Raw genomic sequence first — 26,819 nt, 5'->3', positions numbered from 1 at the left:
GTTTTATTCAGATACCACACTTCAAATTTTACTTTTCGGATCGTGGTAGAGCTATAATACTTAATCCAGCGCACGAGTTGTTATAGTACTAAGTGCTGTCACAGAGCATATCAGATGGGTTCGTGTGGCGCAGGGTCAAACACCTTCACTAGATCCAGAAATGCAATGCAAAATCGGCTATTTTTCTCAAGGTGTTTCTCGGTCCCGCAGTTCTTGATAAACGTAGCTTGATTCACCGTTACTTGAACAATATCGCGAATACGGTTGCCAAGAATACGTTCAAATATCTTCATAGTATAGGACAGCAACCGGATCTGGTGGTAATTTCAATATTATGCAGGACCGCCTTTCTTGTTCTATATTGGAATGGTCGTGCTTTCTTGCCAGTCAGATAAGAGTTATACCCTCCTCAATAAACTGATTGAGGAACTCACTCAGCCAGTGTTGGATCCCAGCTCTTCAGTTTCCAGAGCTCAGATGTGATGTCATCAGGTTCTCTTCCTTTCCCGATTTCATTCGTTTTACAGCTTCCTGGACTGAAGTGGTGCTGACAGGTGCAATTGATCCAAATGTCGGAAGAGAAGAGCTGCAAAATGGTATATTAAGTTGGAGGGTACGATTTACAAAAATGACCGAAAGGCGGGGGAATCTTGTGAAAAATTTGAAACGCCCACATCTTCGTTACCTGGCAATGTTTCAAATCGGCCTAATTTAGTATAGCGCGTATCCATAAATTATAGACCACATTCTCCCTTCATTATATTTAGGTTTCGAATGAAACATACTAATCTCTTATGAGTATAATTTGGTTACCCGTTTTCAACTCATTACATTACAGGATAAAACATGCAAAACATTATTCGATTCTTGGTAAAAGTTAAAGATGCTGCAATCAATCAAATAAACACGCCTATTATGCGTTATCAAGTCGAAATAAAGTGAACATCTTTCTTTCTGAAAGTATAGTCTCCTACGTATGAATATAATGCCATTTTCTGGCTTTCTAAATTGAAAGTAAGTAGATATAAGTCACAAGCCTACCCCCATACAGTCATTGAAGCTTTCAGAATCGTTTGTAATACAGCACCTACTTTACAAATCAAATCGCATTGGTGATTTTGAACACATTCACCGCACAAAAGGAAAACGAAGAAAAGAAAGTAAGAGGATTTTCCTATGCTTTGATAATATTAACGCTGACTACCAAATATTGCAAAGCAGTCATGTCAAAGAGGTTGTAGCCATTGGATTATGGAATGTTATTCAGACCGGAAAATTATTATTAAATCCTCTGTGGAGCTCGTATTTCGTGTAAGCAAACATATTTAAATTAATATGCGTTTCTGAATGTACGGTTGTGTGGGGGATATAGTTGTTTCAGAAGGTCTCAGGGAAAATTTTCTTGTTGCATTGTATATTGAAGAAGTTAAAATGTCAATTTTGGTGAAGAAAAGCTAATAATAAAAATACGGATTCAACATAGAGACAGACGTTGACTCCATAGGTGAATATAGATGGAGAACTAACTACTTTAGTCCAGTGAAAACCCTAATAGAGATTCTCGTTTCAAGAAATAAACTCATAGATGCGAAAAGGCGAATTGTTTTAATTGAGTGGCAAGAAAGAAGCACCAGCCAGTAAGAAAAGCAAACATTGATTGGATAAGTAAAACTTACCTGCTGTTAATATCCGGGAAAGCGTAGCCGATGTACTATTATCAACGATTTCCACATCTGTTACCGGGTACATCCATTTAAAGGATAATTTCTCTGTTGCCCCGAAATCATGTGATTGTTTTGGAGCAACCGATACACATATGACCTTATCGTTGAGCAAAAGCAGTCTTCTTTGTTTCGACTTAACTATAAAACCAGACTGATTGAATTCCAACTGGGTCACGTTGTCTTCCCTTAACAAATATCGATGACGACTTCCGTCTGCCGTGGACGATGTCAATGAACGTGTGTTAAACGTTCCACTAATATGTCCTAACATCTCCTTAAATGCTTGATACTGTTCAGCCTCACGTTTTCTCTCATTCAACATTTCCGCCAATGATTCCAATTGAGTTAGAGCCAATTGCAGGGTCATGCGATCATGATGTCCATGAGGTGTGTACTTGAGTAAATCTTGCAGGAATAGGATGAATTGAGGGAATCGTTGTACTGGCTTCACCATTAAACCGAAAAATGAAAGCCGATCGTGTGCGCTAATTTGTTTCACTTTGAAGAAGTCCGCTAGAGCTGATTTGCGCTTCGCTTCCATTTTGGCTAGTTCCATGGCCGCTGAGAAATTATTGATGAAACCGCTGTATATTTCCAGTACTTGAGGTTTACTGAAGGCATTGACGAATGCGTCGCCGATTTTTTCATCACGATCCCAATTTCGTATGTAATCAGCTAAAGCGATGCGGAAATGTTTATGACTTTTCAGAATATCCGGAAGGCGATGGAACAATGTTGAAATTTTTGGACTACTTAAAATTGGCGGATTACTTTCTTCGAGAGGTTTCTTATAATCCTGAAAAGGAAATAATAAAACAATAAGGCTCCTCTTAGGACAACAGTTTCTTAAAGAACAAAGAACATCGTAAGAAAATAAAAATCTACGATTCGCAAGTGGTATTGTTTGCTCCAGCGTCGCAAAAGCGATACTTCATATACTGCTCCACACCATGCCCTAGTAACGAATATAGGATACAAACGAATCAATTTGGACAAGATAAGACTTCATCAATGCTTGAACTTGGGATCCAAATGAATGTGTTTGCTCACATGATTCATTGAGGAAATCGATGAAACTTACATTGACTAGACGTTGAAGAGTGGCAACATAAGAGTTCTCACTATGAACAATGGCCGCAACGATATGTCGCCGTTTGAGCTGTTGTTGAGACAATCCTGCTGGAGCTGGTGGTATTGAAGGCATGATTAGTTGCAGATGCATCCGATTTGTCCCATTTGCGCGACTGCCCGGTTTCAACATACGATCCAAGGAAAAACTGCCATTGCCATCATGAATTGAATCGTCGTCGTTCTGTGAAATAGGAGTTATTAAGATTTAAATATTTTGTAGGGCTAGGGTGGAATTTTGTATATTGAAAGAGAGTTTAGTTACCTCTTGTAATTCAGGCATTTTACCAGAAGAACTGCTCGTTAGTCCATTGTGTACTAAGATCGGGCTGTCCAGCGCTGCATCTATTGTATCTGCATTTCCAACTGATTGGGGAGATGTTCGTGCATCGCCACCACGTCCGCCACCCAAATCGTATTGATGTGCAGACCCGCGACGAATTGAGAACCATCTCGATAGTCGTCCTCCCGGCGTCTCGCCGGGAGTTGTAGACTCATGTGTATGATGAGCTGATGGCATTGTTGATGATACTGTTGGTGAATTGTTGGTAGTGGGGGTGGTGGTACTGCTGTTGATTCCAGACAGCTGTTGTTGACTTTGATGATGTTGTTGACTTTGTTGCTGATTTCCACTGTTTCCGCCGCCACTGCCACTTGTCCGCCATTTGTCAAAGGACAAATGTTGTTTCGCTTTGTTGAATGTTGAACGTAATTGGCTGTTCCGTTGCTGCTGCGGCTGTTGCAAGTGTTGGTGTTGCTGTTGGGTGGTCGTTGCGGCCGTCGACACGATGTGTTCGCTTAAATCGTCTTCCTCCTCGTTGTCGTTTTCTTCGTCAGTCGTTGAACACCAGCTATCTTCAGAACTGTTGATAGTCCTTGCCGATACTGTATGCTCTAATCTTCGATGACCGGTCGCCTGATTTGTTCCCGGGGGCGTTGTGCCACTACTATTACTTATTGAGGGAGGAATGGCTCCGCTGCAACTTTTACTGTGATGATGAGATAAGAAGCGCAAATTCAAAGCATCAACTGTACGACCGGATGTCGGCGGATTATGTAACTGTGCTGTTGTAATGGTTGTCTGAGCTGGAGCTGAAGTTATTGGCAAGGGATCTTCCCAAGAACCCGAATTCAATTTCGATTCATCTAAAATTAAAAAAAACACAAATATATGATATAATTTCGACCATACCAAAAAATTTACTTAAACTAATTTGAAATGAACGTTAGATGTATTTGGGGATGTTCAAACTACTGAGAGGTTTGCGCTTTGTTTTAACGTTTTAACGCGGCGCACTTTCAACGATCTTTGATGATTTTCCGATCGCGGCAATTATTCAATTAATAGCTAATAAATCCGACAAACGTATCTAATGTAATTGTTTTTATTTGTTGACCAAAGTTCAAAGGTGTTGAAAATACTGATAAGGAAAAATCAATTTTAGTGTTTTGTCCTAGACAGTTACGTGGCTTTACTTAACAAGTGCATGTTACCTCATTTTAATACTCTCATTTTTTTTGCAATTGTCCATCACAATAACACAATAGTAAATGTTGCATTGTCATATTAGGAAATAGTGAAGCACAGTAACATGTGATCGGTTTGAACAAATACACAAATTAGTATCAATTGTTGCTCTCGCAAAATTGATCGTTATCAACCATCTCGATGTTTCGCATCGTTTTACAGTATTACTTATAAAAGATTTCTATGGTAGTTATGGATTCAAATTTCAAAACGTTTAATCGCAGACCCATTTTCGCATTCATTAGATGCTTGTATCACTTTTGATGTTATGTAAATGCTCTGAAATAAAAGTTAAATTACTCCATGCTTACGTAACCCATCTGATTTAGAATTCGGTAAAAAAAGCATCATTCTCGTTTTCACCGTAGAGTTTTTTGTGATAGCTGGAAAACGCATTAACATCTGGTAATGAGGGCGCTCTTTGTTTGAGGTTCTATGTTAGCAGATTAACTGCTCGTCTGGCTGCAATCTGATTAAGCTTACTGTCTCGAAATTCGACAGGAGGATAGGGACTATAAAATCCCATGCTAGCTTAAACGGCGGTTTTGTGTAACTATGGATGTAATGAAAGTGCAAAATGAAAAGTCTCAGGTCCCATTCTTGAAACGATACTTTTCTAGGTTATCTGTCTGCTCTCCATTCCTTAGTTTTTCAGATAGAGGTTTCAACTCCGAAGGGCGAGTACACGATGCGGACATTTGTTGACATTGAAGGGATTTTTAACTGTGCGCCCTCAAAAAACTATCTGATACTGCCAAAAAGAGACCATAATGTTGATGATTCTTTAGGTAAGTGAATCTATGCTATGCCAACGCAGAAATTGCGAAAGGCTGTCCTCAAGGAGGTGCGCTATCGCACTTTTTTGGTGTATGCTGACCGACTCACTACTTGTGAACTGCAAGAACTGCCACCATATTAGCCAGCCCACGCGAGTAAAGTGGTTTTGTTATCTCTTGATCGAAACCTCGGCACTGTTATTTCAGATAATATGCTCCGTCGGAACAAACATGCAGTGACAATGATGAAACTTTCTCTCACGACTTACTATATAAGCTATGCAGACGCACCTTTGCTTTGGCATCGACATTGGGGTTAAACCTCATATGTTGATAATGTGGATATACAGGGTGCGGCAGCATAACTTCCTTTTTTAAAATGCGCGCCACTCAGTTAGTTGATGTCATAGCGGAGCGCTAGTGGTCTCGTTCAAGAGGGGATACTGTAAAGTTTTGTCCCGACACGGTTCAGTCGCCATCATGCGTTGGAATAGTGAGGAGCGTGCCTTTGCCGTTGAGGTTTACTTTTCAAGCGGATGTTCGGTTATTGCAACACAGCGTGCATTTCGGAATCGCTTTAATTTAGCCCCGTTGGCTCCCGTTCCAGACCGCAAATCAATTGTTACATGGGTCACTACATTCAGACAAACCGCAAGTGCGACAAAAGGAAGAACTGGAGTCCCCCGGCCCGTTAGATCACCTGAGAACATTGAAGCAGTGAGAGCGTCAATGTTGCGATCGCCACGGCGTTCTACGCGCAAACACGCATTTGCCCTTGGACTATCTGATCGTTCTGTGAGAAGAATTCTTCGTGATGATCTTCATTTTCATCCCTATAAGATGGCGATAGTGCAGGAACTTTCAGAACGTGACTTCAATTCTCGGATGATTTGGAATGGCCGGCACACTCTCCCGATCTGTCCCCTTGTGATTTTTTTCTATGGGGTTTTTTGAAATCCCGTGTTTATGTGAACCGTCCAAGAACCCTACAAGAATTGAAGACCAACATCCAAGAAGAAATTGCCAACATAACACCTGCTATGCTAACAAGAGTCATGACAAACGCCAGAAATCGGTTTACGCAATGTCCGTACATTGCGTAAAACGATTTCTGGGGGGACGTCACCTAACAGATTTGATCTTCAAAACAATGTAAATAAAAACTTTAGACATGTACCTACATTATAAAAAATAAATAAATATTTTCCGATGCATACAATAGTTTTTATTGAGTTTTGAAAAAAGGAAGTTATGCTGCCGCACCCTGTATGTGAGTAGCTATTATTAGGTCAATGTTCGCCTGTTCGTCCGTAGTGTGATGGGTTAAGGTTAGGCAACAGATTTTCCACTGTAAGCTAGCATCATTGTAAAAAACTGTCTGTCTGGGTATTGTCGTTGCCCCGTCTAAGAGCGCATCAGCCACCAGATTTTCGATTTTGATGCACTGCAATTGTAGCGGAATGTATCCAATGACGGAGATCCTAAATTATAGCATTTTCACCTCTTGTTAACATCCCAGAGGAAATTAACAATTTTCTACATCAAATTAAGGGCTTCCCACACCAAATTGATGTCTTTCCAAAGCAAATTTATTTATTTAAATTTGATTAATTTAGATCACCAGATTTGGCGCCACCAGACTTTTTTCTGTGATGCTATCTCAAATCCAAGGTATACATAAACAATCCAAGGACTAGAATCCTCGACTCAAAAACAACATTCGACGCGAAGTAGCCGGCATATCGGCCGAAACATTGGCCAAAACGATGGAAAACGCTAAAAAAAAAGAGCACATTTGGAAATCAAGGCCAAAGGCAAACATTTGAAAGATATCATTTTCAAAAGATAGCTGGAAAAAATCTTCTTGGGCTAAAATAGCTGATTTTTAATACGAACAGCAATAAAAAATGTTTTTTTTTTTCATGTTTTTTTCCAGAACAAATGGGCCCACATTAAATAGCCTACCCTGTAGTATTTATGCAATTTTTCAGGCTGTTTTTTTTTTAAATTTTTTTAATAAAACGTCAAAAATTGACGGCGTTGGTGATTTGGAGTTACTGAAACGTAAAAAAAAGTGGGGTTTTAATCAGCATAAAATTCTTTATAGAATGAATCACAATCAAAAAATTTCGCTAAAAAAATAACAAAATGGCGATTTTTTTTAAATTTTTCTTTTTTTGGCGCTAAAAAAAGCTGATGTAAATCAAAATATTTAGCATTTATCTCCGTTAATTTGATTTAGGAAGTTGTTAATTTCATCTGGAATATCGTTAACGTGAGGTAGAAATGCTATACATTGCGAATTCAGGATATTCCACTCGTCGAAGGTCGAGTTCATTAAACCACTAGAGGCTGGTTACTCAGAAGCTGAGTCTCTCGCTCACCTTGTAAATACACACTCTCGTCGTTTAACGAACCATCTTGAAATGAGCTCATTTGTCAAAAACAGTACGCAATCGAAATTTTGAGTACTTACATATCGGAAAGTTGACCATTCAAACTTTCCTTTTTAATAAAACCACAATTTTATGTCTGAAACGTTTAGCCACTGGTTTCAGACTTAGTTTATGTTTTTGAAGATTGGTAGGGGTCATGGCTATTTTTTAATATTTTTCCTAATCAATATGTTTGCTCTAAATTCATCTGTATAAAATTCTCAGAGAAGATAGGAGTGTATATATTTTGTATCTAAACAACTGGGGTAGATCTTACTCAGGAGTCTTTTTTAAGGGCTAGAATGCATCTAAAAAATAAAGAACAATCAGGAGCAAAATTTTCCTAATAAAATCTATGGATGATACAATTACTTACAACCTCATACATACATACAAAACTCATTTCTAACTACCAAATAGTAAACGCCATTGATGCCAGTGGCGATGAATATTAAACCAATACTGATGCCTTAAAACAACATTGACGCGACGAAGACGTAAATGATACGGACGACAAGAATGATGATATCGAGGTTGATGGAAGCTAATTGCAAAATTAATGACTCTGCTTGTAGTCTCATATTATAAAGCAGTTTTGCGCTCGAGACTATCAGATGAACGACGATTGCTAATTGGAACCAACATTGCGAAAATGGACGCGAAAGCAGCAACGGAACGATAGATGAATAAAAGGCAAAAGTGTGAATTGCTTGTCAATGATATTCGTCTTATGCATGAAAGAGCCCCGATGGAGTGTTTAAATAATTAGATAATATTACTTTGTTGGGAGGTTGACGATTGAAGCGGTACTGCGAAATTAATATATCGTCGGATTCCAAAGCATACACAACTTCTGACTATGAATTGAAATAGTTAAATAAACAATTTTTTGAACAGTTATTTTATAAAGATGTCAAATTAATGGATTAATAATTAATCTGAGGAGTATATTACAACATAGCAAATAATCAAAGAATAACCGAAGCAACTACTGATAGCGGGCCAAATGGCCACGAATCTCAAGTAAATTCTATCCTTGCATTCTTGCAAAGCGAGGTTTATAGACAATTATATTTTTCTTGGAATAAACCTACAACTATTTTGTTGGATGAGCACCGTAGGAAGAAAATCCCCCCCCCCCTCACTCAGAAATATTTTTTTTTAAATCTTAAAAATCAAAAATTTTCAAAAATTTTTAATGGTTATATTTCACATTTTTTTTAAAGCGGGGGACTTAAATGGAAGTATCACACGATAATTACAAGTTTCCTGAGTACTAAGAATTTTGGTCTTTATGTTTCAGAACAACCGGAGGATTGCAACCGTGTCCGCCAATGGACGCCGTTTTCTTTACACGCCAAACGTTTTTTTGACGTAGAGGGGGCTAGGGAGGATCTAGGAAGGTATTTTTTTTAAATTGAAGCCAAAGATGTGGGCTAATAATTCTATTTAAACAATAAATATCTAATTTGCCAATTTTAGCCTTAATTTACTTCCGAAAATAGACCTCATTTAAACTCTTCTACATTGTACTCCCCCTTAACTATTTCAAATAATTTAAACGCGGGAAACCTCGCAAGATTACATTTGGTATTTGGCTGCCCATGGCCGCAACAGGGCCCAGAACGTTTAAATCTAATCGTCCTGATGATCCTTGCATATTATGTTGGACTTATAAACTTAATCATGGATTTGTCAACTTTTTTGGAAGTACTGTACACTCACACCCGCTGCCACTTTTCATTTCGTGGTATTACATCCAATCTTCTTCAAGTAAACAGATAAACGGGCAAACAGCTAGCGAATTAATTTCAAAACGATTTACTCCCAGCGAACCTTGAAAACGTGAGTCGGTCCTTTCCACTTCTACCGTCGTCAATGTATACTTCTTTTTGTTTGTTCATTGTCCATGAGCACATTATACTTAGCTGAGTGATTGACATGAATCTCCCTAGACGTTGATAAAATACAAACATTGCCACTAATTCCAAATTGGATGGTAATTCTTTGACATTTTCAAAAATGATTGAATATCGAATTTATTCTATTTTAAGATAGATTCATATTCATTAACCACCTTTTTCCCAACCCTTAAGTGGTATGTAGGGAATACTGTTGTTCTTTTGCTGAAATCGATTTCGTATCCTCTTTCAATCTCACTTGAATGAGGCAAACGGACACCATGTCGCCGAGCTCATCGTTTGTCGATGGTTTTACGACTGACTACAAATCTGAATGAATGGAATCGTCACTGGGGAAATATTGAAGAATGATATCTATTTGCCCAAGTACGTAATACAATTTGCTGACGAATTCGATAATCTTTTTATGGACTTCAAGTATTGGTTATAGAAGCCGCTAAAATATATATAAAAATGTTGTGGTATGAAAAGACCTAAATTTGAATTGGGGGTTTCATTTATTGAGGACATTCCATATTTCCAGTAGTTGTGTGTTCCAAAAAGTATTTAGCTTAACGCAGAGAAATGATTATTTTTAGGATACTTACTCCCAGTTTCATCATAAAGATACTTAATGTTGTGCTGATGATAGATTTGCAAGAGCGGAATGAGTATAAATTCAAACACCAATCTCAATGAAGAATCAGGATTCGAACCACCATCACAGCATCAAGAAACAAGTCGGAATACCGGAAGCTCGCGCTTCGGATATAAAGGTTTTGTGTTCATCTTATGTAAGAAATTTCAACGCATATTTTGCTATCCGTATTTAGCTACAAATCCAACATAATCCTTCATATTTTTCCAAACTACGAGACATACGTACATATTACAACCATAGATATTACGCTCACCCTAAACAAACAAACTGCCTATTTCCGAATACTGTACACATATATGCACGTATATAAATTGATAATACCCATATTTCCGATTTACTTCTTATATCTATTTGAATTAGGCACTACCCGCAAAGTTCATTAGCACGCATATATTATATACCTACATGCACACATGTCTGGCTGGCAAATAACTAAAAAAACTAAAACAAAATAATTCTCTGCGACCCAATTCATGAGAACTTATTTCGTTGTGGTATTGACGAATTGATATGTGATGATGACGTCATGCAGGTTGTGGAGTGCACGAAATTCACAAACAATTGTAAAGTTTCACCTCCTATAACTTTGTTAATAATAATTGGATTTTCTTCAAACTTGACCAAATTGTGAATTATGTTCTTCATTATACGTATGCCGTACTTCTGGGATGAACATAAGGGGAGTGCCGGGTAAATTTCTAAAATGTGGAAATATACTATTATTAACTTTATTTGTGCAGATGTCGGAACCGGATATATTTTGAGGCCTAGATTTCGTAGAGATGCGCCACTGTGATTTTTTTCAGATTTTTCGGTTGGATAGGTTCTGAGAACGAGACCTGTTACACTTTTTGGGGGTCATATTTTGAGCGCTCACTCCTCCATGTTTCACCCAATATGAAATATTGCACCAGTTTCGAAAAGTACTAATTGAGACCTTTCATTTGATACCCCACATGGCTACATTCTGTGAAAAAAAAATTTTCACCTTCAATTCACATATATACTCGTATGTGTCCGGATAGCTGAGTGGTTAGAGCGCAAGGCTGTCGTACGGAAGGTCGCGGTTCAAATCTCGCTGGTGGCAGTGGAATTTGTATCGTGATTTGACGTCGGACACCAGTCGACTCAGCTGTGAATGAGTACCTGAGTCAAATCAGGGTAATAATCTCGAGCGAGCGCAATGCTGACCACATTGCCTCCTAGTGTACCGTTACGGTCTTGAATGAAGTGCTCTAACACACTTCAAGGCCCAGATCCAACATGGATTGTTGCGCCAACGATTATTATTTATTATTATTCACATATATGGGGAGCCCCCCCCTTAAACTTAACACAAGATGGCGCCACTTACTGCATGTAAAGGGATCACCAGATTACATACAATCACCAATTTTCGTGACAATCGGTCCAGCCGTTTCCGAATAAATCGGGTGTGACAGACAGACAGACGGACAGACAGACACCGTCTCGATTCTAATAAGGTTTTGTTTCACACAAAACCTTAAAAATTGGGTTATCCTTTTCGAACCAGTGCATATACATGCATTTGTATATCAGTTCTTATAGCTGCATTGAATCTAAGTGTGCTTGCGGTGTCTCTAGTGATGAAATTAGTGGAAATCATTTGACGGTATGGAATCTGGTTGAATTCTCTTTCGCCTAGCTTAGCCATGTGGGATATCAGATGAAAGATCTCGATGAGTACTTTTAGAAACAGATATCAGTTTTGACATTGATCGCAAAGGTGAGGAGTGTGAGGTTCTGAGAAGGATATATTATTTCTTTTGAAGAAAATTATGGTGGTCCGTAGACATGGTATCGAGGTCTCAAAGTACTCCTCGTTACAATATCTGTTAAAATAAAGTTAATAATAGTATGTTAATGTAAATATAATAGTATGAAATTTTACTGCGAACTCCGCTTAAGTCCATCCTAGATCCGGAGAATTTTAATTTTGCGGTAATATAGGCTTTAGTAGATAGCATCATACTGGTTTGGTGGAAATCCTGTTATTATTAGCAAAGTTATAGAAGGTGGAAATTGACTCTTTTGTGTCAAATTACTACTTCTTAACAGATAAAATAGCAGTACCATATCGAATGTAGGGGAAATCCTGCAGCTTTGTCTGTCTCGCTGCCAACGATCCCTACATCTTTCTGGTGCAACAGTCGTGGATTCGGTTTAACAGAATCTGTGGCATTGGATCAATAAAGGGAGCTAGGATCTTCTACGATGAAAAATCCATAAGACCGAGAGCTTCCGTCCTGATGTTAAGACGGTTAGAGGCAACCATGCTAAGACAGTTCTGTTCCCAGGACTCACCTACGGTCATCATACAATATCAGATAAATGGCGAGTGGAAAAACATTATAGTTGCCACCGCTTATTTACCCTATAATTCTTTGTATCCTCTACCGACGCAAGAGCTTAGAGATCATGTGGCGTATGCAGAATCAAGTGGTCTCGAACTCTTAATAGGTTGCGATGCGAATGCTCAACATACTTGTTGGAACAGTAGCAAATGCAATCCACGAGGAGAGAAGCTATTTGATTTCATTACTTCAGCTGGTCTTATGAATGCAAACGTACTGTGCGCCCCTACGCGAAGTAATTGACCTAATAAGCTGTACCTCAAAAGAGTTGATTACATACTGGCGAGTGCTAGACGAAGTCTCACTGTCAGATCACCGATACCTAGAATTCAATCTGACTATTGGGGGCGAAGAGTATGGAGCACAAAGACGGAAAACGGATTGGGCAAAGTTCAATGAACTTCTTGGCAATAAAGTACAGTTCCCTAGGCAACTAAGGACTCCTTTGGCGCTGGAAGATGAATTGAAAACTGTAAATTGCATACTTTTAGTGTGTTATGAAGAGGCTTGTCCTATTTTCCGAGGTTAAAGCGGTAAAACGGTTCCTTGGTGGAACCGGGAACTGCAATCGATCAGGCAACTTTTGAACCGTGCTTGTAAAAGTAATAAGAACGAAGAGCGGTTAAATTTCAGGAACTCGCAGCGTGAATATAAGGGGCACGTTAGGTGTTCGAAACGAGACTCCTTTAGAGCGTACTGTGAGGAATTGGAAGGCGAAAGAGAGACTTCAAGGCTATGCAGAGTCCTTAAAAGGGATGAGTCAAATTGGACTCTCCTAGAAAACCCGATGATACTTTCACGAGCTCCAGACTGGATTCAGTACAGATCCTCCTGAGAGTGGTGAGTACGCGATGGGGGTGTTCGTGGGCATTGAAGGGGCTTTTGACTATACGCCTTTTAAAAAACTTTGTGATGCCGCCAGTGCGCATGGTGTTGATGATGCTTTAATTAAGTGGATCCATACTATGCTAATGCAGAGATTGTTGTGTACCTCAGCACACACACAGGTGTCGATCGCTATCTGACTGCAGAAGCAAAGAAGGGCTGCCCATAAGGAGGTGTGCTTTCGCCACTTCTGTGGAGCATGCTGATCGACTCACTACTACGCGAACTGCAAAATTTGCCAATACACGCTCAAGCTTATGATGAGGACGTGGCTGTGCTTGCTGTTAATTGAGATCTTGAAACAGTGTGTAGCAATATACAACGTGCCGTTGATTTGATAGACAGTTGGTGCCTCAGACAACGTCTTTCATTTAATCCAAATAAAACCGCAATGGTATTATTCACAAAAAGGAGAAAACTAGATGGACTTTGCCACCCTGAGATGAGGGGTACTACCCTTCAACTCTTCGAAGAAGTGAAATATCTGGGAATCACTCTAGATAAAAAACATCTTTGGAACAAACATGTAGAGGTAAAGATGAAACGAGCTCTCACAGCTTATGGGCTGTGCAGAGGAACTCAGGCCTCGTGTGGTAATGTGGATATACGTTGCTATCATTAGGCCGATGTTCGTTTATGCATCCGTAGTGTGGTGGATTAAGGTGAGATAAAAAGTTTTTCACCGTAAACTAGCCGCACTGCAAAGAACTATGTATCTGGGCATCACTGGTGCCATGAGCATGACATCCGGCGCAGCACTAAATGCACTACTCAATTTGCAGCCTCTGGATATATTTATTCAAAGCACTGCAATGCACTCATAGACTAATTCGATTAGATATATAGGGAAACAACGGGTATGGGGCACAGAGCATTGGAAGAGTTACTGGGAGCACTGAATCTAGTTCTTACAATGCTTTCCGATGCCCGTGTCCCCATACATCTATTTGGTAGAAGATATGAAGTTACCCTGAAGCGTAGAGAGAACTGGGAAGTCCCAGAGGAATGCGTGGCGGGATATACGGAAGTCTTCTACATCGATGGCTCAAAAACAGAAGAGGGTTCTGAAGCCGGAGTCTACCTCTCGAATAGAAGCAAGAAGTGAGCTTTTCCTTTGGAACAATATGCAACAGTTTTTCTAGCCGAAGTTTATGCGATCCTAAAGGCAGCAAACTGGGTAATTGATGAGCGGTTGAAGGGTAGGCGCATCGCTATCTGCAGTGATAGCCAAGCTACATTGAGGGCGTTGAGTAGTCCTTTGATCACCTCGAAAATCGTTCAGGAATGCAGAAACCATTTGAACTCTATCTCTAGATTCAATACGGTGAAACTACTCTGGGTACCTGGTCACTGTGGTGTAGAGGGAAATGAATGCTTTAGCGAAAGAGGGATCAATCTCTCCTATGCCGGGATCAGAACCAGCAATTGAAGTATCAGTAGCATTGGCTAAGTCTGTCTTCAAAAATTGGGAACAACAACACAATGACAGGTGACAGAGCCTAAATGCTGCCCGACACACCAAACTTTTCCTACCAGAACCGAACATGCGTACCGCAAAGTTTATCCTTTCGAAAAACAGGAGGACTTGCAGGTATATTATGGGCATTCTGGCAGGCCATAATTGACTAGCTGGGCATATGTTCAGAATAGGAATTACTCAAGATGATACACGTCCTTCCTGTAATGAGGAAGCAGAGTCCACGGAGCATTTCCTGTGTGAATGCCCCACCTATGGACCCATCAGGCATCAGATCTTTGGGGCCGATGTTCTCCAGTTGCGACGGCTAGTATCACATTTCCTAGCGGAATATTCCGTTAGACGGGGGTGGCGTATATAAAAATCAACAAAACCTTTCATATCTGAAGCGCAAAGCTTGTGGTTTCGGACTTGTTTCTCCTTCGACGATATTTTGGGAACCACTTGTTCCCTTCTTCAGTGCAGTGCAGAAGGGAACAAGTTGGTTTATGCGTATTGAAATAAAAAACACTAGTGAAAAAGAAAAAAACCGCCTAATCATTTCCATAACTGCATTAGTTAACAATCATATGGGGCTGAGAATTATGAACTAGCTACAGCGATCTTCAGTCACTTGAAAAGTTTAAAAACCCAAATTTTTGTTTGAAAAATATTTGTACATAATGTGATAACCAAAAACCCGTAAAAATGTAAGCACACATTACTTCACACTTTGAAATAATGGATTAAAAAAGTCAATTATATTTCGCAGCCAACGTAGACAGTAACAGCATCATAAATTCCCTATCATAACAGCATAATCTTAACGGCTCTTCACGCAAACGAGTTGGGCTCAATCTGATTGGTATCATGTCAGGTGATTTGTTTCCGCGTGTTCAAGGAAATGAGAAACGCCTGAATGGAATCCGCCATAATAGGACTAGGCCTGTTTTCTAAAACGGTCTGTATTGTTTTCTGTGCATGCTCGCTTTCAGAGTCTATGAAAATAAAAATTGTTATAAAGCAGTAAAAGGTACTCTTTGACACAGTCATATTTTATAATTGTGCCTGCGAAGTAATGCGCGATGTGAAAATAGGCATGTCTCATACGATATAATAACATCTCTTATTGTTTATTGTTCTCTTGAGAAAAACCATAAAACGTACGCACATAGGAAAGTGGTAATTGTATATATGGAATTGCCTTGTAGTGTCATGGAGTACTTGTTAGCAACAATTGCATTTTCATATTTTCTACTTAAAAAAAAGTTTCTTTTTTATGATGTATCGCGTCTTATTGAAGATGTAGTTAATGAATAAAAGCATGACTTAAAAAACGACGATAAAAAATTGCATTTATTCCAGCGTTGACAAACTAACCTGGTACGGTTATTAAAATTCGCTTTCAATCGGAATTGTTTACCAGTGGAAAAAATAAACATTTACTGACGACGAAGGGATTCAAGCGGCGGATGGGGTCTAAAGCGATTTTCTTGAACCAGAAGAATTGTATGTATGGTTCATGTGTACCGTAAAGGTATACCTTTCTAGTAGGTCAACGGTCTTGTGCTAGCAGCAAACAGTAAACGTATCGTTTTACCAAGTAGTTGCTTATGCAATTATGATAATGCTGGTGTGGTAATGCACCTGATTGTATAATTCACTGTGTTAGGCCATTTCAGAAACCTTCTTGCACCGCGATGGTAAATCATTTTCAAAGCAACGCTTGAGTACATACCAGAGTTTTCAGATGATAGAATTTCACGTCGATAGAATTATGCGGTAAAATATTGATTACTGTGCAAAATAAACTGCAAGAAATGTGTGCGATTAATCGGAAGAACCTACGTGTTGGTAAAATTGGACATCTGATTGGCCTTTTAAGGTAAGGGAATTTTGTTTGTCTGAAATGGCAGACACCATTCAAGCGAGAAATAAATAGGCAATCTTTAAAAAAGACGACTTGCAGTTTTGTCCAGGGCAGAGCCAACTCATCTACATGCTGCCTCACCTCTGTCCTGGGAGCAATGTAACCTAGAAGGTTGTAATGTGTTGTTGGATATGAATCCTCCTAACCGGCTAATTCAGACCTAAGCATAGTTCTGCATCCACTTAAAGCCGGACCGGACCAATTGAGGGGAAACTTTCTCTCACCTTCTTTGCCCACGGACTTCTTCCTGGCACGATGCTTTCAGAGCAAAATAGAGGCAGCTTCTGATGAGTTTGTCTGGTAGTGACAGGACCGCAGTTTGTCTATTTTAAACATTAGGTGCTTGCCCCAAAAAGAGGAGTCTATTGACCAAAAAAAGTGAGTGAAAGTTCCTCTCCATTTGATTCGATTTTAATCATCAACTGGATGCTGACTTAGGATCCTTCAATTCCTAAACAAAAAATAAATCGAGAATTGATCGTTAGAAAAATTAATTGACAGACAGAATAATGTTTTAGAAGCACTTGATTTTAGGAAGTCCTAGAGAATTCAATAGCTCGACATAGCCGGATTTTACACATATTCAATCTGTTTTTGGTGTATTGAATCGCTTACCGTCGAGCACAAATTGGTTCGCGAATTCACAGTAATTCAGATAATTAAAATAAGATCAGTACCTTTATTGGTTGAAAAAATAAAACAGATAAATACCGTATTTCGGAAACCAATTGTTCCCTTTTTCAATGGATACTTTTCGCTCGCATTCGACAATAAATATCATCTCAATAAAACGAAAATTTTTCAGTAAATCATTTATAAATGTGTAGTCCATGTCCACTGCCTTTTCTCAATCTCCTACAGGGGAAATATAGTTATAGTAATAAAATTGAATGCAAATTCTCTGATATAAACGAAAAATTCCTCACCATACCAAAATACATGTTTTTTTTTGACAACTATTCCATACAACCCCCCAAATTAGGTATCAGTGGCTACACCAAGGAGCCAATTAGTATGACACCAAAAACTCCTAAAAGTATGATTGTTGTGGTTAGAGCGAACAGGCCACTTTCAGCATTCACGAAGGATTGCAGCTCCTCCACCCTGCAACTAGAGATTTATTTGAGGTCCTCAAAAAAAATGTTTGCTTAGTGTTAACAGCCTGGCTTTAGCTAGACCTGGGAGCAAAGGAAGTGCATAAGGGGTTTTTTCTACTTTCAGCAATTTCTCCCAAGCGAATTTTACACTATGCCGAGTTTGGGGGCATTGTCCCCTATAGGCCAAAGCCCCGCGTCCACCGACGTAATTGTATAGGCCATTTGCATGTGTCTGCCTCAAAAAGTGTTGCAATCGGGTCTTGTTATACACAGGCCAAATCCTTCTTGACTTGGCACAGATGATGGACCCTCGCCATCTGAAGTCAGTAACTGCTAAGTAGTGCGAGTAGATTCCATCCCAGATAGTTACCAATGGGACGCAGGCTGTACCCACCGAAGGACTGACAAGAGTAGAGTCCCGCCTGGAAAATCCTGCAGCCAGATCATTCGCCTCTATGCTCCTATGGCCGGTAACCCAGGAGAATGTAACTTTCAGCGCGCCACACACACTGTTGAGCGCGTCCTGGCACTGCCCCACCAGTCGGAGGATATCACTACTGAGTACAAAGTCCCAATGACCATTTGACTGTCCGCGAGAATGTCTACGTTGCGCTTGGGGCTTGAATCATGCTCCATACGTCGACAGGCTCCAGAATTGCCAGTGTTTCTCTTTCTTATAGAGAAACACCGTGAGAAACATCGCCCTCTTTACATTGCATTTCTGGATCTAGAGAAAGCGTTTGACCGTGTGCCACACGAAGTTATCTGGCATACTTTACGACAACACTTAGTGCCAGAAGAACTCGTGCGCTGGGTCAATTGCTCTACAACGATCCGAAAAGTAAAGTTTGAAGTATGGCAGGTGTATCAAAACCCCTTTGTGTCTCTGTTGGTGTTCATCAAGGAAGCACCCTCTCACCACTCCTCTTTGTTCTTGTTATGGACACCTTCACACGGGATATCCAACGTCCAGCGCCCTACACACTGCTTTATGCAGATGATGTTTTCTTAGTATCGAATAGCAAAAATAATCTCGAGCAACTAGTCCAAAACTGGAATGATCGCGTCATGCAACACGGTCTCATATTGAATCTAAACAAAACTGAATTATTGACGACCGATCCCCATGAAACAGGCACAATCACTATCAGCGCCAGTGATCTGTCCAGAACTGAGTGATCTAAATACCTCGGGTCAACGCTATCAGCCAATGGAGAACTGCGTTATGAAATTGCTTCACGCATTAACGCAACCTGGATGAAGTATCAACGAACGTCTCAAATCTAAAATTTACCGCAATGTCGTCCATCCTGCCGCTCTCTATGGTTCTGAGAGTTAGCCGACTATAAAAGACAATGAACGGAGTCTTGCGGTAATGGAGACGAAGATGTTGAGTTGGACTAGTGGCGTGACACGGTTTGATCACATCCAAAATGTGGATATTCGCGATCGTTATGGGGTTGCACCGATCGTGGAAAAATTGCGAGAGAGGCGTCTTCGATGATATGGTCACACAATTCGTGCTAACGAGAATTCACTTGCCAAGATTGGTCTGAATATTAAAGTCGGTGGTAAACGACCAAAAGGCAGGCCGAAACAACGATGGCTTGATACGCTCGACGCGGATTTAAAAGCCTCGAGATTGCCCTCAGATCAGGCATTCGATAGAGCTAAATGGCGAAACCGATCACGATGAGCCGACCTCGCTTGTGAACGATACAAAGGCTGAAGAAAAAGAAGAAGATTGCAAGTGCTTCTGCCTGAAATACGCTGGCGAATCCTAGGAGACCGTACGATTCGAGTGCCTTATGTGTATACGAGAAATTTTCCGAAAAGTGCTTTATACACGATTGGGTTGTTTTATGTTGCCCCATACTTCAGCCTGTTGGCTTATTGTATTTTATGTTCTATAACATGGAAATTCATTACATGAAAAATACGATTGTAGTCGTCAAGCTAAGGAGATAATTTACTAAACCTTTTCCAGATTTCATTATTTCGTAGATAATATCCTTCCACCGCGAGAGCGTGGATAAACTACTCTAGTTTTCTAGTATTTCACTATATTCCTTTTATCTGCTCGAATAAGATTTCTCTCTCTAAATGTTGAGAAAATAAAAAACTTTCCTAAAAAAGAAAAAAAGAATCTAGTTTTCTGTTGAAAGATTGAATGATTTTTCTAGTGACACAAGTTTTTGTCTTTTTAAAAGTGGCATGTTCCATAGGTGTGCACGCTGCATGTGAGGGACTGTTCTGGTAGCTCGAAGGTGCACTAAAGACTGAAGGTTAAACGCTAATGAACAAACGCTCGAATAAACGTTGTAAATGTTTAATGATAACAGAAGAAAGGAGAAATTGCTCGAAAACTGAGAAAGTACCAAAGTGTCATTTTTATTTCATTCGAAAAGTCGGTAAACATTGTAGTCAAATGGAATAACAATTCATCCACTTCTACTTTTAATTAACTTTACTAAAGAAATAAAACGACACAATATTCTGTTTCATGATTTCCATTTTCAACAGTATAATTGCGCTCCGGACTTCATTTTCATGCTAATCAAGAGTGGTGCACGAGTTCTTTTACATAATCCTACTTCCATTGAAATGGTTACAATTAAGCAAAAAAACCTGCACATATCGTCAACCTCCACAGAAGGATGTAATAATGAAAACATTTTTTTTTCGTGTCTGTATACATAACAAATGCTAAGAAAACATATTCCTATTACACATGAGAAATACAATTTTTGTTTGTATACTTCACACATAAAATAGCGGCGTCGTTCGCAGGAACGCTCATATGTGGGTGGGCTCTTAATACGAAAAACGATACAGAGAACCTCAAAAAGGCTGGCGGTATAGGCAGACACTTTGCTTTCAGAATATCTGGCCGACTTACCTCCATAATGTGGATTATGAAGGTATAATATTTATTATATGAAAATGTTTTTTTTTTATTCAGGATGCAGTTCTGTGGGAATGTTTGGATTACAGTGTTGGATGCACACATGTTTGCTGTTCCCGATATAGACCTGTGTATATAATTTAGTGTTTTGTTGATTATAACTTTCTGAAATGTTTAAATCTTCCTGCGTTTATGGGGATTCTATGTTCATCATAAAGCTGAGAGTAAAGTTGAATAGTAATAAATCTGTCTAACTGTTCTACTCAACAAGCTATGAAATGCATGAATAGATTGAAAAGAACCTGAAGTGGAACAACTCAGCTATTTAGAACAATCGAAGAAACGATCAAAGGAAGTGAGAATTCCGGAATGATTCCGGGATCACCTCAACGAATAAAACAGCAGAACTTCTATAAATACATTTATTTTTTTCATCTGTTCTATCTTCAATTCATCCCCATTAAATCCCAATTCAGCAGCTTTGCATAATTCTCAGAAGTAAGTGCACATAAGTGAATTTCCATACACTGGCTTTGTTCACATAATTTAAACGTCAAACGCAACTCAGATTTGAACAATTGTTTGATACAAGATCATGTGCCGCTATGTTGACAATATCATGGATAAAACAATTAACTCCCACACGCTAATTTTTGCTTCTGCAACTTGCGTTGACTTCTATCGACCAAAAAACGTATATCGTGATGCAAATTGCTTGGGATGAGATTATACGAAGGCCATCTAAGTTGTTAAGTTGCCGATTTCAGCGTTATTTTGGGATTTTGGACTTGAGATACTTGTCCGCTTTCAGATATACTTACTACTTGAAATGTATGATTTTTCGAGCCCGAATCGATGTTTGCTGTTGCATGTTGGGTTGTATTTGTTTCGAGTTCAAAGATAAGATTTGATTAGCTCGTACTATAATATGTGTAGCAGTTATTCAAAAGCACTTACTTTCATCCACATCCACGTACTTCCTCTGTCTTATGAACCGTAGTAGAGACCATTCGAGGCAGTTCTACTTTTCATTGATTTGTTTTTAAACCCAAGAATACAAGGACATCTGCTCTTACTGTTAAGTTCCATTAAAACTGGACATTTCAATGAACGCTCGCCCGCAGTAATTAACCACTTCGAGACCACAACGCCTACGCTCTCACCACTCTACACCCGCAGTTGTTGGCCAAAGGCCTTGCATCACACAACACATAAATTAGCGATAATGACAATATTATAAATGTTCATCTATAAAACTGTAATGAAAACGTTGACTCACTCATTCCCCTGTTGGTTTGGCTTCCTCTCCACGGCTCTTTAGATCGTTCATTGATCCAGCCATTTAAATTTCATTAACTATCGACCGTCAATAATAGACCTGAGAGAGGTCTGGGATTTCATTTGGATTCATGCAGCCATACAGTTTCACTGTTGGCTATCGTTTAGGCCCAGGGAATGGCATTCGGCTAGATCTATTCTTATCGCTCGTTCAGCAATGACATTCGAACGATCGCCTATTAACGAGATGCCGTTAATGGCTATTATCTCCAGCGTCTTGAACACGCTAGTGATATCAACAGCTACGCAACGGCAACGATTTAAATTAGCAACAAGACGCGGTCCACGAAGAGATCCGCAAATACGATAGATCATCGATCACTGGATGTTCTTATGCATTAGTGAAGACAGCTAGAGTGTTCTCGCGAACACAATCTAGATAAATTCCTTTGAATCATGTTCATATAAAACATGTTTTTAATTTTCGGAATGTAGATCCTGTTTTAGGATGATGCTAAGGAATAGAAAATTACAACAGATTAGTGCATCACTTTGCGGCTTGTGTAAAGCTGTTTGCAAACCTATGTATGTTTAACAGGTTTTTGGAGAACATGGGACTAATTTTAATCTTTCTAGGAGCTTCTGTTTCAATGACTATGTATCTCTAGCATGAGATACTTCTACCATCTTAAGCAATCGGAGGTTGGGAGAAACTCTATTTGAGTGTTAAGCATTTCTCCATAAAAATTTGTGCACATTGCAAAATTCATCCCTGAAAGTTTCAGGATAGCATGCAGAAAGGAACAGACAAACTTCACTCTATCTTTCCATATATATATATTCAGATTCACAGGTATTGAAACTACATAACATATGTGTATACCTTTCAAGGTTCATTTTAAACAATACCTAAGAAATGAACAGGTGAAGGGTTAGCGTGTTAGCATCGCGACCTCGTTCAATTCCTGGTCGATATAGATGTGTTGTGTTCATGTAGATGCCCTATACTCGACAAAGGAGTGAACAGGAAACAAACAAATGAAACTATCTGCATCACTCAAATTTTGCTCTTTTCAGCAAGGTGCCGGTTATATAATTATAGAGAGGAAACAACATATTTTTTGGCACCTAGACCCCCAACCTATATACCATTTGAAAGGTCTAACTCTCTTCTATGCAAGTGATCACGAATTAAGCTACTCAATATTAACGGAGATATGAGCGTTCATGTTTTTTTGTTTACGATATGAGAGGTCCATAAGTCCATTTCACATGGCTGTCATACGGAAGGTCGCGGTTCAAATCTCACTGGTGGCAGTGGGATTTGTATCGCGATTTAACGTCGGATACCAGTCGATTCAGCTTTGAATGAGTACCTGAGTCAAATCAGGGTAATAATCTTGGGCGAGCGCAATGCTGATCACATTGTCTCCTACAGGGTACTGTAATCGTATAGTGTACCGTTACGGTCTTGAATGAAGTGCTCTAACACACTTCAAGGCCCTGATCCAATATGGATTATTATTATTATTTAAATTCATTTTTACTTAATGTAGGCCGGGAACAAATCTTACTTTTTTGATCTACGGGTGCCTCGTATGCAAGACGACTATTCTATTTCGTCCATGGCGATATATATGGATATAATTCGACTCGCATCATGTTTGCGGGGCAGCGTGACCGAAAGCGACTACATGTATTATAGGTTCTCTATTTTCAGATCAACCAAGGTTTCAAATCGGCGATTTCCCATCGTTCATTCATATCCATTTCGGAATTTTTAACTTGTATATTGTGCTTTCCGCCACGCAGCAGGACAGAGCTAAAGTAGCGTATGATAAGTTTGCCTCTGTCCTGGTAAACGAAACCGACAGCAAACACTTTTTCGAAAAATTGGATATTCGCCCAAAAAGAATGGTCAAAAGCGTGGACCGTGATCAGCAGATGGATGGCTCAGGATCACTCAATTTCTAGAAAACAAAAAAAGCCAATGTGTTCTATCATTGTTTTTTTCTATAATTTTGATAGATTTAGTTAAGAATTATTGGATGTCTCAAGAAAGATCTATATTTAGGTGCCCTATGATCTGCCTAAAAAAACCTTATGGACTAAATTTCCATCACGGAATCCTTGGTCAAAAGGTTTGAATTGAGCCATTTTTAAAGTGGATGATGAATACTGACGAGAAATAGGCCACGTACAAGAATATTCAGCAGAAATGATCATAGTCGAAGGCCAACGGAACATACAATAAACGTTGGCCAAACCAGGGTTGACGGCCAGGGAAGTCTTGTTGTGCGGTTAGTGAGATTGTAAGAGTGTTATCTACTATGAGTTGTTGTCCAAAAGACAGTAGTTCAATTTCGACATCTACTGCTAGCAATTGGGTCAACTGAAGGTATCAAGCGGACAAAATCAGTCAATAGAAATGGCACTGTGTTTCACCAAGACAATTCCCAACTGTCAAGAATAAGACATTTTGAGAGATCAGCATAAAGAGGTTCTTTTCTAAATTATGGTAAAAACGAATGGTGGTAACCTTGTTAAATAAGGTCACGAAATAAACAAAAATAATGGATTTTTTAATATACACTTCGCGACAAAACTATAAGACTCCGGACCAATAATGAGAAACAAAGAACTGATTGTAGTGCCAAAATTGAAGGATCATTAGTAGTGCTTGTACCTCATTAGTAAGTAAGCCCGTCTTAGTTGCTCAACACTTCGTACATCCATTTTGACAAAGAAAAATACAAACCACTGATGTAATTCTGGCCGATTTGTGGGCATGCTTCCCATATCGTATTTTCCGCTTATTTATTGTAAATTAAGGTTGCAATTTTCCCCACAGGTTTTCGATTATGCGCAAATCCATGAAACATGCTAGCCACGGAAGGATGTTAAGTTTTTGCTCGCGAAAATATCGGCAAACGACACGAACTGTGTGAACCGGAAGTGAACGCTGAAAAACATAATTTTCATGAGGATTTTTGGCTACGTGGCGTGTTAGTTGATCAGGAATTAGAACAATAAGAGCAGGACACCATTTTCCCTTAGAATCCAAATCTTATTCATACCATGACTCCATCGTCGCTCATTTAACGGTTAAGCAGGGGTTGATTCTGTAAACCGTGCTGATAATGCCATTGGAACCGTCTAAATCGAGTTGTTTCTCGTGAAAAAACATCTCTCATACAAATCCTAAATGAGTGCGCGTGTGTAAGCGATCGAAACAACGATGGCTATCAAACCAACGCTAGGTGGTTATTGAAATGCCTCGCGACTCCATCCAGATCAGGACTACAACCGAACAAAATGGCGCAACCGATCAAGACCAGCAGACCCCGCTTCTTAATGGGCGACAAAGGCTGATAAAAAAGAGAAATATGTTTTGACGGCTTTTCGGATGTATTTTCCAAAGTGCAATATCATCGATGGTGAACTTAGTGCTTGTTGTCAGTTTCTGACACGGTACCTAGATCGTGCGGCATCATTCCTTTCTTCTTCAGTGATAAGCTTCAGTTGAAACTTTGGAAGCCAGAATTACTCGCGTTATATATGAGATACCAAGTGTTATACTCGAACACATAATGCAAAAGTGGACCATCAGAACGAGCCATTTAAAACGTAGTCTCAGAAGATCGATCAATAAAAAGACCAGAAAGCACCTCAGCTGGGCTTTCTCTACTCAAAACAATAAGCAAATTTGCTTGGGATCTGTTTCACTTATTAGGATCCAACAGTAGTCGCTCATCATGCCTTCTTCCCAAAAACCTTAGTATCGCCTTTCGATTTTATGATAGCTATATCTTGATGTAGCCGCTCTACTTGCTCGTCCCTTATGTCGCCCAAGCTGGGTGGGAAAAAGTCAGAAAATGTGGACATTCGAGCTCCAATGTTCTGGGAATTTTCCAAAAAATTGTCGACAACTTGGGAACAACATTTTTAAACATTTTGTAAACCAGCAATTAGTTTTCGAATATCAGTTCCGACAAATATTACTTCTTTGATTTTTGCATATGACAGTTTTGGAAATAATTTGATTAAGTATTGGAAAGCCGGTCCTTCGCGATTGAGCTCTTTGCCAAAGCTCTTAATAAGGCCAAGTTTAATGTGAAGAGGTGGCAATAAAACATCCTGTGGGCTCACGAGTAGTATAGAGGACACGTTTTGTTGTCTGGGCTCATAATGGCTACGACTTGGCCACACTGTTTTCACATAATGATGATCAACTGCACGGCTATTCCAGAAACACAAAAAACAGCAAAATTTCGTGAATTCAGATTATACTTGGTCTTGTCAGTGATTTCTACAGCAAAACCAAAGTACTGCAAATACGCATCGTTGAGTGCATTTGTCATGATTTTGTCACGTTTTCCGAGTATATAACATCCCCAACCGCAATAAAAACAATCGGATTGGACTTTACAATTTTTTCTCTGCATTTTCACACGTTTTGAAACACAATCACAGTACAATACCAAGGTCCAAAAAATGTTTCATGCAACGTAGTCAACTGACAGCCGTTATAACAGAGTTTTGGTACCACTCCCGAACTCGAAAACTAGAACCAATTTTGGCACATGGATATGTGATGATGACGTCATCCAGGTTGTAGAGTTCACGAAATTCACAAAAAATTGTAAAGTTTCACCTCCTATAACTTTGTTAATAATAATTGGATTTTCTTCAAACTTGACCAAATTGTGCATTATGTTCTTTATTACACGCATGCCAAAT

General features: G+C 39.3%; 1 protein-coding gene across 1 annotated transcript in view; it reads right to left on the bottom strand.

Annotated features, from left to right (window-relative positions):
- LOC119656538 overlaps positions 1-26,819 on the bottom strand; it is a 460,384-nt gene that overhangs the window by 9,462 nt on the left and 424,103 nt on the right. Inside the window, exons 6-8 of the mRNA XM_038062884.1 lie at positions 3,118-3,998; positions 2,806-3,036; positions 1,677-2,520 (exon numbers count right to left, since the gene is read on the bottom strand). Coding sequence (XP_037918812.1) covers positions 1,677-2,520; positions 2,806-3,036; positions 3,118-3,998 — 1,956 coding nt within the window. The remainder of the gene's footprint in view (positions 1-1,676; positions 2,521-2,805; positions 3,037-3,117; positions 3,999-26,819) is intronic.

Source organism: Hermetia illucens, chromosome 5, assembly GCF_905115235.1.
Source record: "Hermetia illucens chromosome 5, iHerIll2.2.curated.20191125, whole genome shotgun sequence".
Classification (NCBI taxonomy): Eukaryota; Metazoa; Arthropoda; class Insecta; order Diptera; family Stratiomyidae; genus Hermetia; species Hermetia illucens.
This window is presented reverse-complemented; position numbering and strand designations above follow the sequence as displayed.